Source organism: Lutra lutra, chromosome 1, assembly GCF_902655055.1.
Source record: "Lutra lutra chromosome 1, mLutLut1.2, whole genome shotgun sequence".
Classification (NCBI taxonomy): domain Eukaryota; kingdom Metazoa; phylum Chordata; class Mammalia; order Carnivora; family Mustelidae; genus Lutra; species Lutra lutra.
In genome coordinates, this window is record NC_062278.1 from 217136960 (window position 1) to 217154319 (window position 17360).

At 57.7% G+C, this 17360-nt stretch overlaps 1 protein-coding gene across 8 annotated transcripts in view; it reads left to right on the forward strand.

Moving 5' to 3' along the window:
• MUC16 (mucin 16, cell surface associated) overlaps window positions 1–17360 on the forward strand; it is a 121251-nt gene that overhangs the window by 17365 nt on the left and 86526 nt on the right. For 5 of the 8 annotated variants that reach the window (XM_047703669.1, XM_047703695.1, XM_047703677.1 and 2 more), the window contains exon 5: window positions 181–16755. The exons of the other annotated variants lie outside the window; for them this stretch is intronic. In XM_047703669.1, coding sequence (XP_047559625.1) covers window positions 181–16755 — 16575 coding nt within the window. The remainder of the gene's footprint in view (window positions 1–180; window positions 16756–17360) is intronic. 8 annotated transcript variants of the gene reach the window in all.

Sequence of the window (17360 nt, forward strand, 5' to 3'; positions counted from 1 at the left end):
GCTCTGCGAGCCAGTAGACCAAAATCATATACAAACATTAGACACAAGGATGGGCAATAGGATTCCTGCCACCCAGAGGAGCAGAATATATGCCCATTTGTAAGGAGAAAGGAAAGAGAATCAAAAGAAGAACCACTTTTTTACTTCCTTGTAAACTTCCTAACTAAAGAGCTGTTTCAGTCACAGGCCAGTCCACCAGAAGCCCAGGAACATCTGAAGATATCATAAACCCAAGCTCCAGGGAGCCCAGCAGCAGCCACAAGACCAGAACCACTGTGGGAACTTCCTTTAGGGAGACTACAAAAGAGACTGCCTCCACACATGTCGTGGTGGGACCTGCCACCCTTCAATCCCTGACCACAGGAAGTGGCAGCACCAGACTCCTTCACCTGCCCACACGAACTGTGGTGCCAGCAGAGTCATCTACAGAAACAGCGGTAGTTACAAATAACACCTCATACTCCCCATATCCAGCTGAAGCTCGGGCCACTATATACTCTGGGACACCAGAAGGGACAAGCCAGTCAAGAGGAACAATGTCTTTCCCCCACCCAGAGTCAACTTCCACAGGGACTATCCAGCAAGTGAGCTCAGTCCTGACTTCTAAAACAACTGAAATGGACTTGTCCACATGGCTTGGCTCCACGGAGGGGACCACACTGGGCACGAATTTCCCTTCCAGCACAACTTCCACTGGCCTTCAGCACTCTGCAACAAGTTTATTTGTAACCCCCAAAGTAGCCACGAGCTCAGTAACAGAGAAGTCTGAACTTGAAACCATGACAAGCATCAGCACTATGGTCACTCCTTCCATTGCCTTCAGTAAGAAGGCAGTGACGGCTGAACCACAGACCGGTGGATCTGTGGGGGAGGCTCATTCATCCACTAGCCCATGGTCAGAGTGGACAGCTGGGTGGGACCCAACACTGAGTGCCTCCCCTGCAGACCCAGACACAGCTATTATCACCCCCCATTCTGATAGGTCAGAAGGCTCAGCCACTATCAGCCTCATCAGTGTGGCAAGAGAGAAAGCTCACTCCTCTGCATTGGCTACCTCCCCTTTCATGGGGCCCAAGTCTGAGTCCATCACAGGATTGGAGACCCCTGAAATCTCACCTCCACCTGCGACCCTTTCTGTGACATCATCTCCTACAGAACTAATAGGCAAGGGTGGGGCCCTCACTGTGGAAGTCATCACCTCCAGCCCCGGGGGAACAAGGTCAGTTTCAACTGTAATGCCTAGCCCAGAGAGGAAGTCCAGGACCTCAGACAGCACCCAAGCACCAGGGACCTCTCCATGGACTGTCACAGACACAGCAGCCTACGTTCATGTCACTGGTTTGCCTGGAGCCAATTCTACAGGGACGACACTGGCTTCCTCAGCAGTGGCCATTGCAACAGCTGAACAACAGGCAAGTATGTCTGTGGGTGAGGCTTATTCAGCTGCTGTCACATGGTCAGAGAAGACAACTGGGAGTGATCCGATTCATGGTGCATCTCCAGAGGCCACAGACACATGGCATCTAACCACCAGACAACGAACCACATCACCATCGGTGACCTTTAAAAGCCAAGCCACTACTGGCCTCACCTATGGCTCGGGACGAATACTGAGCTCTTCCCCGTCTATCACATTTCCTTCGATGGGGTCTAAGGCGCTGGTGGCCATCACAAGTGTAGTGGCCAGTGATGCTGCCTCTACAACTAGACAACGATCACAAACCTCATCTCCTGCAGAAGCAAACATCACGGGTGTCACCGTAGCCCCTACTCCAGATGTCGCCACCATCATTACCACCATAGGAAACAACTCAGTCCTGACTACCACATCCAACCCGGAGAGGAGAATGAGCACCCTGGTCACAGAGACCAGCATGTCTACGCAAGAGCGTCCTTCCAGCTGGTCACCTACAACTGCTTCTGTCCCAACATCAAGCTCCTGGGCCATAACAGACACAGCTTCAATGTTGGAAGCCATAAGTTCTGCTGAAACAACTTCTGTAATGGGTACATTATCCTTAGCATCTAGCACTGAATCAGGCTCTTTATCTACTTTCCATGGCCTTGGGACCGTCCTTGGAACCAGCCTAGCCATTCCATCTCCTCATGCTTCAGCTGAAGACACAAAGTCCACAAATATGAGAACATGGCGTCCTTCAGACACAATGCCATCTATGCCCATCTCAACCACTTCTGGGATCGGGAAGATGAGCCCCTCATATCCTCATTATGTAAGCACAAGTGGGACCAATGACCATCCAAATACAAAGACTGACCCCAAAATCCCCCCTCCTATTTCTCCATCGGATTTTCAGCCCACTCTGGACTGGGCTACTGGGAAATCAGTGTCATCATCCACAGCCACCACCTCACTTCCTCAAGGGGGCGCAACGCAAGAATTACCTGGGGAGAACAAAGTCACCCCAACTACCTCACAGCTGCCAGTCATGACAGCAGAAATTGAAAGTGGGTTCACACCTACTGAGACGGTAAGTCCTTCCAGAGTCACTTTATTAGGGAGGACAGATCTCATCAGCAAAGAAGCAGAACATAGTCCTTACCAGTTTCCTACAACAAAAACGATAACCAGGGAAACCCAAATGCTAATCCCTGGAGTTACATCACAGGGAACAGGAACCACGGATGCATTAAGAGCCTCTTGGTCCGAGACACACTCAGATGGGACTCAGGGTTTTACACCCTCACATCAGACCATTAACATGGACAGAGGTTCTGAGGATGTGTCACAGATAAGCCTTTCTTCTGACCATGATACCACAACTCCTTCCACGCTGGGGGCCTCGCATTCCACGATGTCACCTTTTCTAATTTCCCCCACATCACAGGACGGGGACCCTACTGCACCCGTCCCTACCACCTCACCAAGCACGCCTGCCGGGCTGGGGACCAGCGGCGCGTTGAGCACAAGCTCGGGACCTGTGACAAGTCCACCCTCAGGTGTGAGCAGCAGCTCAGGTGACAGCCGGGTGTTTTCAGAAGCGTCTCCGGCTACAGAGGGACTCCACCTTTCCGGGAACGCAGCAGTGACCAGCTTGGGGACCATCACGTCTACACAGGAGTCCCAGTCCTCTGCCCCAGCGGGATCAGAGACACCCAAAGGCACCACTGCAGTAGTCCCCTCTTCGCTCAGTGGGGACGCCTCATTTCCCACACCGGAGGCTGGCCGTTCTGAAACCACAGAGTCTGAGACACAGTCAACGTCATCCCCTGGCCTGGAACCACGGGAAACCAGCACGTCCCCGCACACCACCGTGGACTCGGAGACAATGAGTGTCCCTTCACCAGCGTCCACTGATACTACTGCAGAGGACTCTAGGACCCATGTCATCTCCTCCAGCAGGACATCCTTCCCTGGCCCTGCTCAGTCCACGATGTCACCAGACATCTCCACAGGAATCAACACCAGGCTCTCTACCTCCCCCATCTTGACCGAGTCCACAGCGATGGCCATGGTCCCCAAAACAGTTGTCCCTGGGGCTACATCACAGGACACAAGTAACACGGATGCATCAACCACGGCCTCCTGGGCCGAAAGTCACTCAGCAGGGACTCGGGTTTCTGCAAGCTCAGTAGTGACCATTGGCGTGGACACGGGTTCTGAGGTTGTGTCACGGACAAGCCCTGCCTCTGACCAGGACACCACGTCTCCATCCGCCCTGGTGCCCTCACATGCCGCGACGTCGCCTTCTCTACATTCCCCCACATCACAAGCCGGGGACCCTACTGCACCCGTCCCTGCCACCTCACCAAGCACGCCTGCCGGGCTGGGGACCAGCGGCGCGTTGAGCACAAGCTCGGGACCTGTGACAAGTCCACCCTCAGGTGTGAGCAGCAGCTCAGGTGACAGCCGGGTGTTTTCAGAAGCGTCTCCGGCTACAGAGGGACTCCACCTTTCCGGGAACGCAGCAGTGACCAGCTTGGGGACCATCACGTCTACACAGGAGTCCCAGTCCTCTGCCCCAGCGGGATCAGAGACACCCAAAGGCACCACTGCAGTAGTCCCCTCTTCGCTCAGTGGGGACGCCTCATTTCCCACACCGGAGGCTGGCCGTTCTGAAACCACAGAGTCTGAGACACAGTCAACGTCATCCCCTGGCCTGGAACCACGGGAAACCAGCACGTCCCCGCACACCACCGTGGACTCGGAGACAATGAGTGTCCCTTCACCAGCGTCCACTGATACTACTGCAGAGGACTCTAGGACCCATGTCATCTCCTCCAGCAGGACATCCTTCCCTGGCCCTGCTCAGTCCACGATGTCACCAGACATCTCCACAGGAATCAACACCAGGCTCTCTACCTCCCCCATCTTGACCGAGTCCACAGCGATGGCCATGGTCCCCAAAACAGTTGTCCCTGGGGCTACATCACAGGACACAAGTAACACGGATGCATCAACCACGGCCTCCTGGGCCGAAAGTCACTCAGCAGGGACTCGGGTTTCTGCAAGCTCAGTAGTGACCATTGGCGTGGACACGGGTTCTGAGGTTGTGTCACAGACAAGCCCTGCCTCTGACCAGGACACCACGTCTCCATCCGCCCTGGTGCCCTCACATGCCGCGACGTCGCCTTCTCTACATTCCCCCACATCACAAGCCGGGGACCCTACTGCACCCGTCCCTGCCACCTCACCAAGCACGCCTGCCGGGCTGGGGACCAGCGGCGCGTTGAGCACAAGCTCGGGACCTGTGACAAGTCCACCCTCAGGTGTGAGCAGCAGCTCAGGTGACAGCCGGGTGTTTTCAGAAGCGTCTCCGGCTACAGAGGGACTCCACCTTTCCGGGAACGCAGCAGTGACCAGCTTGGGGACCATCACGTCTACACAGGAGTCCCAGTCCTCTGCCCCAGCGGGATCAGAGACACCCAAAGGCACCACTGCAGTAGTCCCCTCTTCGCTCAGTGGGGACGCCTCATTTCCCACACCGGAGGCTGGCCGTTCTGAAACCACAGAGTCTGAGACACAGTCAACGTCATCCCCTGGCCTGGAACCACGGGAAACCAGCACGTCCCCGCACACCACCGTGGACTCGGAGACAATGAGTGTCCCTTCACCAGCGTCCACTGATACTACTGCAGAGGACTCTAGGACCCATGTCATCTCCTCCAGCAGGACATCCTTCCCTGGCCCTGCTCAGTCCACGATGTCACCAGACATCTCCACAGGAATCAACACCAGGCTCTCTACCTCCCCCATCTTGACCGAGTCCACAGCGATGGCCATGGTCCCCAAAACAGTTGTCCCTGGGGCTACATCACAGGACACAAGTAACACGGATGCATCAACCACGGCCTCCTGGGCCGAAAGTCACTCAGCAGGGACTCGGGTTTCTGCAAGCTCAGTAGTGACCATTGGCGTGGACACGGGTTCTGAGGTTGTGTCACGGACAAGCCCTGCCTCTGACCAGGACACCACGTCTCCATCCGCCCTGGTGCCCTCACATGCCGCGACGTCGCCTTCTCTACATTCCCCCACATCACAAGCCGGGGACCCTACTGCACCCGTCCCTGCCACCTCACCAAGCACGCCTGCCGGGCTGGGGACCAGCGGCGCGTTGAGCACAAGCTCGGGACCTGTGACAAGTCCACCCTCAGGTGTGAGCAGCAGCTCAGGTGACAGCCGGGTGTTTTCAGAAGCGTCTCCGGCTACAGAGGGACTCCACCTTTCCGGGAACGCAGCAGTGACCAGCTTGGGGACCATCACGTCTACACAGGAGTCCCAGTCCTCTGCCCCAGCGGGATCAGAGACACCCAAAGGCACCACTGCAGTAGTCCCCTCTTCGCTCAGTGGGGACGCCTCATTTCCCACACCGGAGGCTGGCCGTTCTGAAACCACAGAGTCTGAGACACAGTCAACGTCATCCCCTGGCCTGGAACCACGGGAAACCAGCACGTCCCCGCACACCACCGTGGACTCGGAGACAATGAGTGTCCCTTCACCAGCGTCCACTGATACTACTGCAGAGGACTCTAGGACCCATGTCATCTCCTCCAGCAGGACATCCTTCCCTGGCCCTGCTCAGTCCACGATGTCACCAGACATCTCCACAGGAATCAACACCAGGCTCTCTACCTCCCCCATCTTGACCGAGTCCACAGCGATGGCCATGGTCCCCAAAACAGTTGTCCCTGGGGCTACATCACAGGACACAAGTAACACGGATGCATCAACCACGGCCTCCTGGGCCGAAAGTCACTCAGCAGGGACTCGGGTTTCTGCAAGCTCAGTAGTGACCATTGGCGTGGACACGGGTTCTGAGGTTGTGTCACGGACAAGCCCTGCCTCTGACCAGGACACCACGTCTCCATCCGCCCTGGTGCCCTCACATGCCGCGACGTCGCCTTCTCTACATTCCCCCACATCACAAGCCGGGGACCCTACTGCACCCGTCCCTGCCACCTCACCAAGCACGCCTGCCGGGCTGGGGACCAGCGGCGCGTTGAGCACAAGCTCGGGACCTGTGACAAGTCCACCCTCAGGTGTGAGCAGCAGCTCAGGTGACAGCCGGGTGTTTTCAGAAGCGTCTCCGGCTACAGAGGGACTCCACCTTTCCGGGAACGCAGCAGTGACCAGCTTGGGGACCATCACGTCTACACAGGAGTCCCAGTCCTCTGCCCCAGCGGGATCAGAGACACCCAAAGGCACCACTGCAGTAGTCCGCCCTTCGCTCAGTGGGGACGCCTCATTTCCCACACCGGAGGCTGGCCGTTCTGAAACCACAGAGTCTGAGACACAGTCAACGTCATCCCCTGGCCTGGAACCACGGGAAACCAGCACGTCCCCGCACACCACCGTGGACTCGGAGACAATGAGTGTCCCTTCACCAGCGTCCACTGATACTACTGCAGAGGACTCTAGGACCCATGTCATCTCCTCCAGCAGGACATCCTTCCCTGGCCCTGCTCAGTCCACGATGTCACCAGACATCTCCACAGGAATCAACACCAGGCTCTCTACCTCCCCCATCTTGACCGAGTCCACAGCGATGGCCATGGTCCCCAAAACAGTTGTCCCTGGGGCTACATCACAGGACACAAGTAACACGGATGCATCAACCACGGCCTCCTGGGCCGAAAGTCACTCAGCAGGGACTCGGGTTTCTGCAAGCTCAGTAGTGACCATTGGCGTGGACACGGGTTCTGAGGTTGTGTCACGGACAAGCCCTGCCTCTGACCAGGACACCACGTCTCCATCCGCCCTGGTGCCCTCACATGCCGCGACGTCGCCTTCTCTACATTCCCCCACATCACAAGCCGGGGACCCTACTGCACCCGTCCCTGCCACCTCACCAAGCACGCCTGCCGGGCTGGGGACCAGCGGCGCGTTGAGCACAAGCTCGGGACCTGTGACAAGTCCACCCTCAGGTGTGAGCAGCAGCTCAGGTGACAGCCGGGTGTTTTCAGAAGCGTCTCCGGCTACAGAGGGACTCCACCTTTCCGGGAACGCAGCAGTGACCAGCTTGGGGACCATCACGTCTACACAGGAGTCCCAGTCCTCTGCCCCAGCGGGATCAGAGACACCCAAAGGCACCACTGCAGTAGTCCCCTCTTCGCTCAGTGGGGACGCCTCATTTCCCACACCGGAGGCTGGCCGTTCTGAAACCACAGAGTCTGAGACACAGTCAACGTCATCCCCTGGCCTGGAACCACGGGAAACCAGCACGTCCCCGCACACCACCGTGGACTCGGAGACAATGAGTGTCCCTTCACCAGCGTCCACTGATACTACTGCAGAGGACTCTAGGACCCACGTCATCTCCTCCAGCAGGACATCCTTCCCTGGCCCTGCTCAGTCCACGATGTCACCAGACATCTCCACAGGAATCAACACCAGGCTCTCTACCTCCCCCATCTTGACCGAGTCCACAGCGATGGCCATGGTCCCCAAAACAGTTGTCCCTGGGGCTACATCACAGGACACAAGTAACACGGATGCATCAACCACGGCCTCCTGGGCTGAAAGTCACTCAGCAGGGACTCGGGTTTCTGCAAGCTCAGTAGTGACCATTGGCGTGGACACGGGTTCTGAGGTTGTGTCACGGACAAGCCCTGCCTCTGACCAGGACACCACGTCTCCATCCGCCCTGGTGCCCTCACATGCCGCGACGTCGCCTTCTCTACATTCCCCCACATCACAAGCCGGGGACCCTACTGCACCCGTCCCTGCCACCTCACCAAGCACGCCTGCCGGGCTGGGGACCAGCGGCGCGTTGAGCACAAGCTCGGGACCTGTGACAAGTCCACCCTCAGGTGTGAGCAGCAGCTCAGGTGACAGCCGGGTGTTTTCAGAAGCGTCTCCGGCTACAGAGGGACTCCACCTTTCCGGGAACGCAGCAGTGACCAGCTTGGGGACCATCACGTCTACACAGGAGTCCCAGTCCTCTGCCCCAGCGGGATCAGAGACACCCAAAGGCACCACTGCAGTAGTCCCCTCTTCGCTCAGTGGGGACGCCTCATTTCCCACACCGGAGGCTGGCCGTTCTGAAACCACAGAGTCTGAGACACAGTCAACGTCATCCCCTGGCCTGGAACCACGGGAAACCAGCACGTCCCCGCACACCACCGTGGACTCGGAGACAATGAGTGTCCCTTCACCAGCGTCCACTGATACTACTGCAGAGGACTCTAGGACCCATGTCATCTCCTCCAGCAGGACATCCTTCCCTGGCCCTGCTCAGTCCACGATGTCACCAGACATCTCCACAGGAATCAACACCAGGCTCTCTACCTCCCCCATCTTGACCGAGTCCACAGCGATGGCCATGGTCCCCAAAACAGTTGTCCCTGGGGCTACATCACAGGACACAAGTAACACGGATGCATCAACCACGGCCTCCTGGGCCGAAAGTCACTCAGCAGGGACTCGGGTTTCTGCAAGCTCAGTAGTGACCATTGGCGTGGACACGGGTTCTGAGGTTGTGTCACGGACAAGCCCTGCCTCTGACCAGGACACCACGTCTCCATCCGCCCTGGTGCCCTCACATGCCGCGACGTCGCCTTCTCTACATTCCCCCACATCACAAGCCGGGGACCCTACTGCACCCGTCCCTGCCACCTCACCAAGCACGCCTGCCGGGCTGGGGACCAGCGGCGCGTTGAGCACAAGCTCGGGACCTGTGACAAGTCCACCCTCAGGTGTGAGCAGCAGCTCAGGTGACAGCCGGGTGTTTTCAGAAGCGTCTCCGGCTACAGAGGGACTCCACCTTTCCGGGAACGCAGCAGTGACCAGCTTGGGGACCATCACGTCTACACAGGAGTCCCAGTCCTCTGCCCCAGCGGGATCAGAGACACCCAAAGGCACCACTGCAGTAGTCCCCTCTTCGCTCAGTGGGGACGCCTCATTTCCCACACCGGAGGCTGGCCGTTCTGAAACCACAGAGTCTGAGACACAGTCAACGTCATCCCCTGGCCTGGAACCACGGGAAACCAGCACGTCCCCGCACACCACCGTGGACTCGGAGACAATGAGTGTCCCTTCACCAGCGTCCACTGATACTACTGCAGAGGACTCTAGGACCCATGTCATCTCCTCCAGCAGGACATCCTTCCCTGGCCCTGCTCAGTCCACGATGTCACCAGACATCTCCACAGGAATCAACACCAGGCTCTCTACCTCCCCCATCTTGACCGAGTCCACAGCGATGGCCATGGTCCCCAAAACAGTTGTCCCTGGGGCTACATCACAGGACACAAGTAACACGGATGCATCAACCACGGCCTCCTGGGCCGAAAGTCACTCAGCAGGGACTCGGGTTTCTGCAAGCTCAGTAGTGACCATTGGCGTGGACACGGGTTCTGAGGTTGTGTCACGGACAAGCCCTGCCTCTGACCAGGACACCACGTCTCCATCCGCCCTGGTGCCCTCACATGCCGCGACGTCGCCTTCTCTACATTCCCCCACATCACAAGCCGGGGACCCTACTGCACCCGTCCCTGCCACCTCACCAAGCACGCCTGCCGGGCTGGGGACCAGCGGCGCGTTGAGCACAAGCTCGGGACCTGTGACAAGTCCACCCTCAGGTGTGAGCAGCAGCTCAGGTGACAGCCGGGTGTTTTCAGAAGCGTCTCCGGCTACAGAGGGACTCCACCTTTCCGGGAACGCAGCAGTGACCAGCTTGGGGACCATCACGTCTACACAGGAGTCCCAGTCCTCTGCCCCAGCGGGATCAGAGACACCCAAAGGCACCACTGCAGTAGTCCGCCCTTCGCTCAGTGGGGACGCCTCATTTCCCACACCGGAGGCTGGCCGTTCTGAAACCACAGAGTCTGAGACACAGTCAACGTCATCCCCTGGCCTGGAACCACGGGAAACCAGCACGTCCCCGCACACCACCGTGGACTCGGAGACAATGAGTGTCCCTTCACCAGCGTCCACTGATACTACTGCAGAGGACTCTAGGACCCATGTCATCTCCTCCAGCAGGACATCCTTCCCTGGCCCTGCTCAGTCCACGATGTCACCAGACATCTCCACAGGAATCAACACCAGGCTCTCTACCTCCCCCATCTTGACCGAGTCCACAGCGATGGCCATGGTCCCCAAAACAGTTGTCCCTGGGGCTACATCACAGGACACAAGTAACACGGATGCATCAACCACGGCCTCCTGGGCCGAAAGTCACTCAGCAGGGACTCGGGTTTCTGCAAGCTCAGTAGTGACCATTGGCGTGGACACGGGTTCTGAGGTTGTGTCACGGACAAGCCCTGCCTCTGACCAGGACACCACGTCTCCATCCGCCCTGGTGCCCTCACATGCCGCGACGTCGCCTTCTCTACATTCCCCCACATCACAAGCCGGGGACCCTACTGCACCCGTCCCTGCCACCTCACCAAGCACGCCTGCCGGGCTGGGGACCAGCGGCGCGTTGAGCACAAGCTCGGGACCTGTGACAAGTCCACCCTCAGGTGTGAGCAGCAGCTCAGGTGACAGCCGGGTGTTTTCAGAAGCGTCTCCGGCTACAGAGGGACTCCACCTTTCCGGGAACGCAGCAGTGACCAGCTTGGGGACCATCACGTCTACACAGGAGTCCCAGTCCTCTGCCCCAGCGGGATCAGAGACACCCAAAGGCACCACTGCAGTAGTCCCCTCTTCGCTCAGTGGGGACGCCTCATTTCCCACACCGGAGGCTGGCCGTTCTGAAACCACAGAGTCTGAGACACAGTCAACGTCATCCCCTGGCCTGGAACCACGGGAAACCAGCACGTCCCCGCACACCACCGTGGACTCGGAGACAATGAGTGTCCCTTCACCAGCGTCCACTGATACTACTGCAGAGGACTCTAGGACCCATGTCATCTCCTCCAGCAGGACATCCTTCCCTGGCCCTGCTCAGTCCACGATGTCACCAGACATCTCCACAGGAATCAACACCAGGCTCTCTACCTCCCCCATCTTGACCGAGTCCACAGCGATGGCCATGGTCCCCAAAACAGTTGTCCCTGGGGCTACATCACAGGACACAAGTAACACGGATGCATCAACCACGGCCTCCTGGGCCGAAAGTCACTCAGCAGGGACTCGGGTTTCTGCAAGCTCAGTAGTGACCATTGGCGTGGACACGGGTTCTGAGGTTGTGTCACGGACAAGCCCTGCCTCTGACCAGGACACCACGTCTCCATCCGCCCTGGTGCCCTCACATGCCGCGACGTCGCCTTCTCTACATTCCCCCACATCACAAGCCGGGGACCCTACTGCACCCGTCCCTGCCACCTCACCAAGCACGCCTGCCGGGCTGGGGACCAGCGGCGCGTTGAGCACAAGCTCGGGACCTGTGACAAGTCCACCCTCAGGTGTGAGCAGCAGCTCAGGTGACAGCCGGGTGTTTTCAGAAGCGTCTCCGGCTACAGAGGGACTCCACCTTTCCGGGAACGCAGCAGTGACCAGCTTGGGGACCATCACGTCTACACAGGAGTCCCAGTCCTCTGCCCCAGCGGGATCAGAGACACCCAAAGGCACCACTGCAGTAGTCCGCCCTTCGCTCAGTGGGGACGCCTCATTTCCCACACTGGAGGCTGGCCGTTCTGAAACCACAGAGTCTGAGACACAGTCAACGTCATCCCCTGGCCTGGAACCACGGGAAACCAGCACGTCCCCGCACACCACCGTGGACTCGGAGACAATGAGTGTCCCTTCACCAGCGTCCACTGATACTACTGCAGAGGACTCTAGGACCCATGTCATCTCCTCCAGCAGGACATCCTTCCCTGGCCCTGCTCAGTCCACGATGTCACCAGACATCTCCACAGGAATCAACACCAGGCTCTCTACCTCCCCCATCTTGACCGAGTCCACAGCGATGGCCATGGTCCCCAAAACAGTTGTCCCTGGGGCTACATCACAGGACACAAGTAACACGGATGCATCAACCACGGCCTCCTGGGCCGAAAGTCACTCAGCAGGGACTCGGGTTTCTGCAAGCTCAGTAGTGACCATTGGCGTGGACACGGGTTCTGAGGTTGTGTCACGGACAAGCCCTGCCTCTGACCAGGACACCACGTCTCCATCCGCCCTGGTGCCCTCACATGCCGCGACGTCGCCTTCTCTACATTCCCCCACATCACAAGCCGGGGACCCTACTGCACCCGTCCCTGCCACCTCACCAAGCACGCCTGCCGGGCTGGGGACCAGCGGCGCGTTGAGCACAAGCTCGGGACCTGTGACAAGTCCACCCTCAGGTGTGAGCAGCAGCTCAGGTGACAGCCGGGTGTTTTCAGAAGCGTCTCCGGCTACAGAGGGACTCCACCTTTCCGGGAACGCAGCAGTGACCAGCTTGGGGACCATCACGTCTACACAGGAGTCCCAGTCCTCTGCCCCAGCGGGATCAGAGACACCCAAAGGCACCACTGCAGTAGTCCCCTCTTCGCTCAGTGGGGACGCCTCATTTCCCACACCGGAGGCTGGCCGTTCTGAAACCACAGAGTCTGAGACACAGTCAACGTCATCCCCTGGCCTGGAACCACGGGAAACCAGCACGTCCCCGCACACCACCGTGGACTCGGAGACAATGAGTGTCCCTTCACCAGCGTCCACTGATACTACTGCAGAGGACTCTAGGACCCATGTCATCTCCTCCAGCAGGACATCCTTCCCTGGCCCTGCTCAGTCCACGATGTCACCAGACATCTCCACAGGAATCAACACCAGGCTCTCTACCTCCCCCATCTTGACCGAGTCCACAGCGATGGCCATGGTCCCCAAAACAGTTGTCCCTGGGGCTACATCACAGGACACAAGTAACACGGATGCATCAACCACGGCCTCCTGGGCCGAAAGTCACTCAGCAGGGACTCGGGTTTCTGCAAGCTCAGTAGTGACCATTGGCGTGGACACGGGTTCTGAGGTTGTGTCACGGACAAGCCCTGCCTCTGACCAGGACACCACGTCTCCATCCGCCCTGGTGCCCTCACATGCCGCGACGTCGCCTTCTCTACATTCCCCCACATCACAAGCCGGGGACCCTACTGCACCCGTCCCTGCCACCTCACCAAGCACGCCTGCCGGGCTGGGGACCAGCGGCGCGTTGAGCACAAGCTCGGGACCTGTGACAAGTCCACCCTCAGGTGTGAGCAGCAGCTCAGGTGACAGCCGGGTGTTTTCAGAAGCGTCTCCGGCTACAGAGGGACTCCACCTTTCCGGGAACGCAGCAGTGACCAGCTTGGGGACCATCACGTCTACACAGGAGTCCCAGTCCTCTGCCCCAGCGGGATCAGAGACACCCAAAGGCACCACTGCAGTAGTCCGCCCTTCGCTCAGTGGGGACGCCTCATTTCCCACACTGGAGGCTGGCCGTTCTGAAACCACAGAGTCTGAGACACAGTCAACGTCATCCCCTGGCCTGGAACCACGGGAAACCAGCACGTCCCCGCACACCACCGTGGACTCGGAGACAATGAGTGTCCCTTCACCAGCGTCCACTGATACTACTGCAGAGGACTCTAGGACCCATGTCATCTCCTCCAGCAGGACATCCTTCCCTGGCCCTGCTCAGTCCACGATGTCACCAGACATCTCCACAGGAATCAACACCAGGCTCTCTACCTCCCCCATCTTGACCGAGTCCACAGCGATGGCCATGGTCCCCAAAACAGTTGTCCCTGGGGCTACATCACAGGACACAAGTAACACGGATGCATCAACCACGGCCTCCTGGGCCGAAAGTCACTCAGCAGGGACTCGGGTTTCTGCAAGCTCAGTAGTGACCATTGGCGTGGACACGGGTTCTGAGGTTGTGTCACGGACAAGCCCTGCCTCTGACCAGGACACCACGTCTCCATCCGCCCTGGTGCCCTCACATGCCGCGACGTCGCCTTCTCTACATTCCCCCACATCACAAGCCGGGGACCCTACTGCACCCGTCCCTGCCACCTCACCAAGCACGCCTGCCGGGCTGGGGACCAGCGGCGCGTTGAGCACAAGCTCGGGACCTGTGACAAGTCCACCCTCAGGTGTGAGCAGCAGCTCAGGTGACAGCCGGGTGTTTTCAGAAGCGTCTCCGGCTACAGAGGGACTCCACCTTTCCGGGAACGCAGCAGTGACCAGCTTGGGGACCATCACGTCTACACAGGAGTCCCAGTCCTCTGCCCCAGCGGGATCAGAGACACCCAAAGGCACCACTGCAGTAGTCCCCTCTTCGCTCAGTGGGGACGCCTCATTTCCCACACCGGAGGCTGGCCGTTCTGAAACCACAGAGTCTGAGACACAGTCAACGTCATCCCCTGGCCTGGAACCACGGGAAACCAGCACGTCCCCGCACACCACCGTGGACTCGGAGACAATGAGTGTCCCTTCACCAGTGTCCACTGATACTACTGCAGAGGACTCTAGGACCCATGTCATCTCCTCCAGCAGGACATCCTTCCCTGGCCCTGCTCAGTCCACGATGTCACCAGACATCTCCACAGGAATCAACACCGGGCTCTCTACCTCCCCCATCTTGACCGAGTCCACAGCGATGGCCATGGTCCCCAAAACAGTTGTCCCTGGGGCTACATCACAGGACACAAGTAACACGGATGCATCAACCACGGCCTCCTGGGCCGAAAGTCACTCAGCAGGGACTCGGGTTTCTGCAAGCTCAGTAGTGACCATTGGCGTGGACACGGGTTCTGAGGTTGTGTCACGGACAAGCCCTGCCTCTGACCAGGACACCACGTCTCCATCCGCCCTGGTGCCCTCACATGCCGCGACGTCGCCTTCTCTACATTCCCCCACATCACAAGCCGGGGACCCTACTGCACCCGTCCCTGCCACCTCACCAAGCACGCCTGCCGGGCTGGGGACCAGCGGCGCGTTGAGCACAAGCTCGGGACCTGTGACAAGTCCACCCTCAGGTGTGAGCAGCAGCTCAGGTGACAGCCGGGTGTTTTCAGAAGCGTCTCCGGCTACAGAGGGACTCCACCTTTCCGGGAACGCAGCAGTGACCAGCTTGGGGACCATCACGTCTACACAGGAGTCCCAGTCCTCTGCCCCAGCGGGATCAGAGACACCCAAAGGCACCACTGCAGTAGTCCCCTCTTCGCTCAGTGGGGACGCCTCATTTCCCACACCGGAGGCTGGCCGTTCTGAAACCACAGAGTCTGAGACACAGTCAACGTCATCCCCTGGCCTGGAACCACGGGAAACCAGCACGTCCCCGCACACCATCATGAACTTAGAGAAAATCACTGTCCCTTCTCTAGTGTCCACTGAGTCTTCCATGGAAGCCTCCAGGACCAACATCATCTCCTCCAGCAGGACATCCTTCCCTGGCCCTGCTCAGTCCACGATTTCACCGTACATCGGAATCTTTACCAGGCTTTTTACCTACCCCGACATGACCAAGTCCATAGGTATAGCCATGGTCCCCAAAACAGTTGTCCCTGGGGCTACATCACAGGACACAAGTAACACGGATGCATCAACCACGGCCTCCTGGGCCGAAAGTCACTCAGCAGGGACTCGGGTTTCTGCAAGCTCAGTAGTGACCATTGGCGTGGACACGGGTTCTGAGGTTGTGTCACGGACAAGCCCTTCCTCTGACCATATTACCACATCGCCATCCCCCCTGGAGCCCTCGAGTGCCATGACTTCATCTTCTCGACTTTCCCCCACATCACAAGCCAGGGACCTTTCTCCACCCTTCCCTGCCACCTCACCAGGCACACCTGGTTTTCTGGGGATCCCTGGCACAATGAGCACAGGTTTGGGACCTGTGACGATTCCACCTTCAGGTTTGAGCAGGACCTCAGGTGACACCCAGGTAATCTCCGAAGTGTCTGCTGCTACCGAGGGACTCTATCTTTCTGGGAACACAACAGTAACAAACATGGGCGCAATCATGTCTGCACAGGAGTCCCAGTCTTCTACCCCAGCGGGCTCAGAGACACCGAAAAGCACCACTGCAGTTGTCACCTCTCCTCTCAGTGGGGACACTTCGTTTTCCACTCCAATGTCTGACCTTTCTGAAACCACAGAGTTTAGGACACAGTCAACGTCTTTCTTTGGCCCACAACCACGGGACACCAGCACCTCCTGGCATACCATCATGGCCTCGGGGAAAATGACTGTCCCTTCTATAGTGGTCACTGACACTACCATGGAAGCCTCCAGGACCAGCGTCATCTCCTCCAGCAGGACATCCATCCCTGGCCCTTCTCAGTCCACGATGTCACCAGACATCCCCACAGGAATCAACACCAGGCTTTCTACCTCTGCCCTAGGTGTTGAACCTGGGACAATCAGCTTCATTACCCCGAAAGGTACCCTTTGGTCTATGTCATAGAATATTCTTATCTTGGGTGCATTAACCAGTGTTCTGAATAGAGCCATTAGGTTTATCACAGGGTTCATGACCACTAGCATCAAAAATGTTTGCAAAGAGTTAACATGTGCTAGTTTTTTTTTTCTTTCTGCGAACTTTTCTCTTTGTTTTTTTTTTATTTTTTAATTTCCTTATTTATTTTTTTTATTTTATTATTTTTTTACATTTTATTTTATTTTTTTCAGTATTCCAAGATTCATTGTTTATACACCACACTCAGTGCTCCATGCAGTACATGCCCTCCTTAGTACCCACCACTAGGCTCACCTAACCCCCCATCCCCCTCCCCTCCAAAACCTCAGTTTGTTTCTCAGATTCCACAATCTCTCATCATTCATCTCCCCCTCAAGTTTCTCCCAATTCAGTTTTCCTCTCCTTTTTCTAATGTCCTCTGTGTAATCTCTTATGGTCCACAAGTAAGTGAAACCATCTGATAATTGACTCTCTCTGCTTGACTTATTTCACTCAGCATAATCTCCTCCAGTTCTGTCTATGTTGATACAAAAGTTGGGTATTCATCCTTTCTGATGGAAGCATAATACT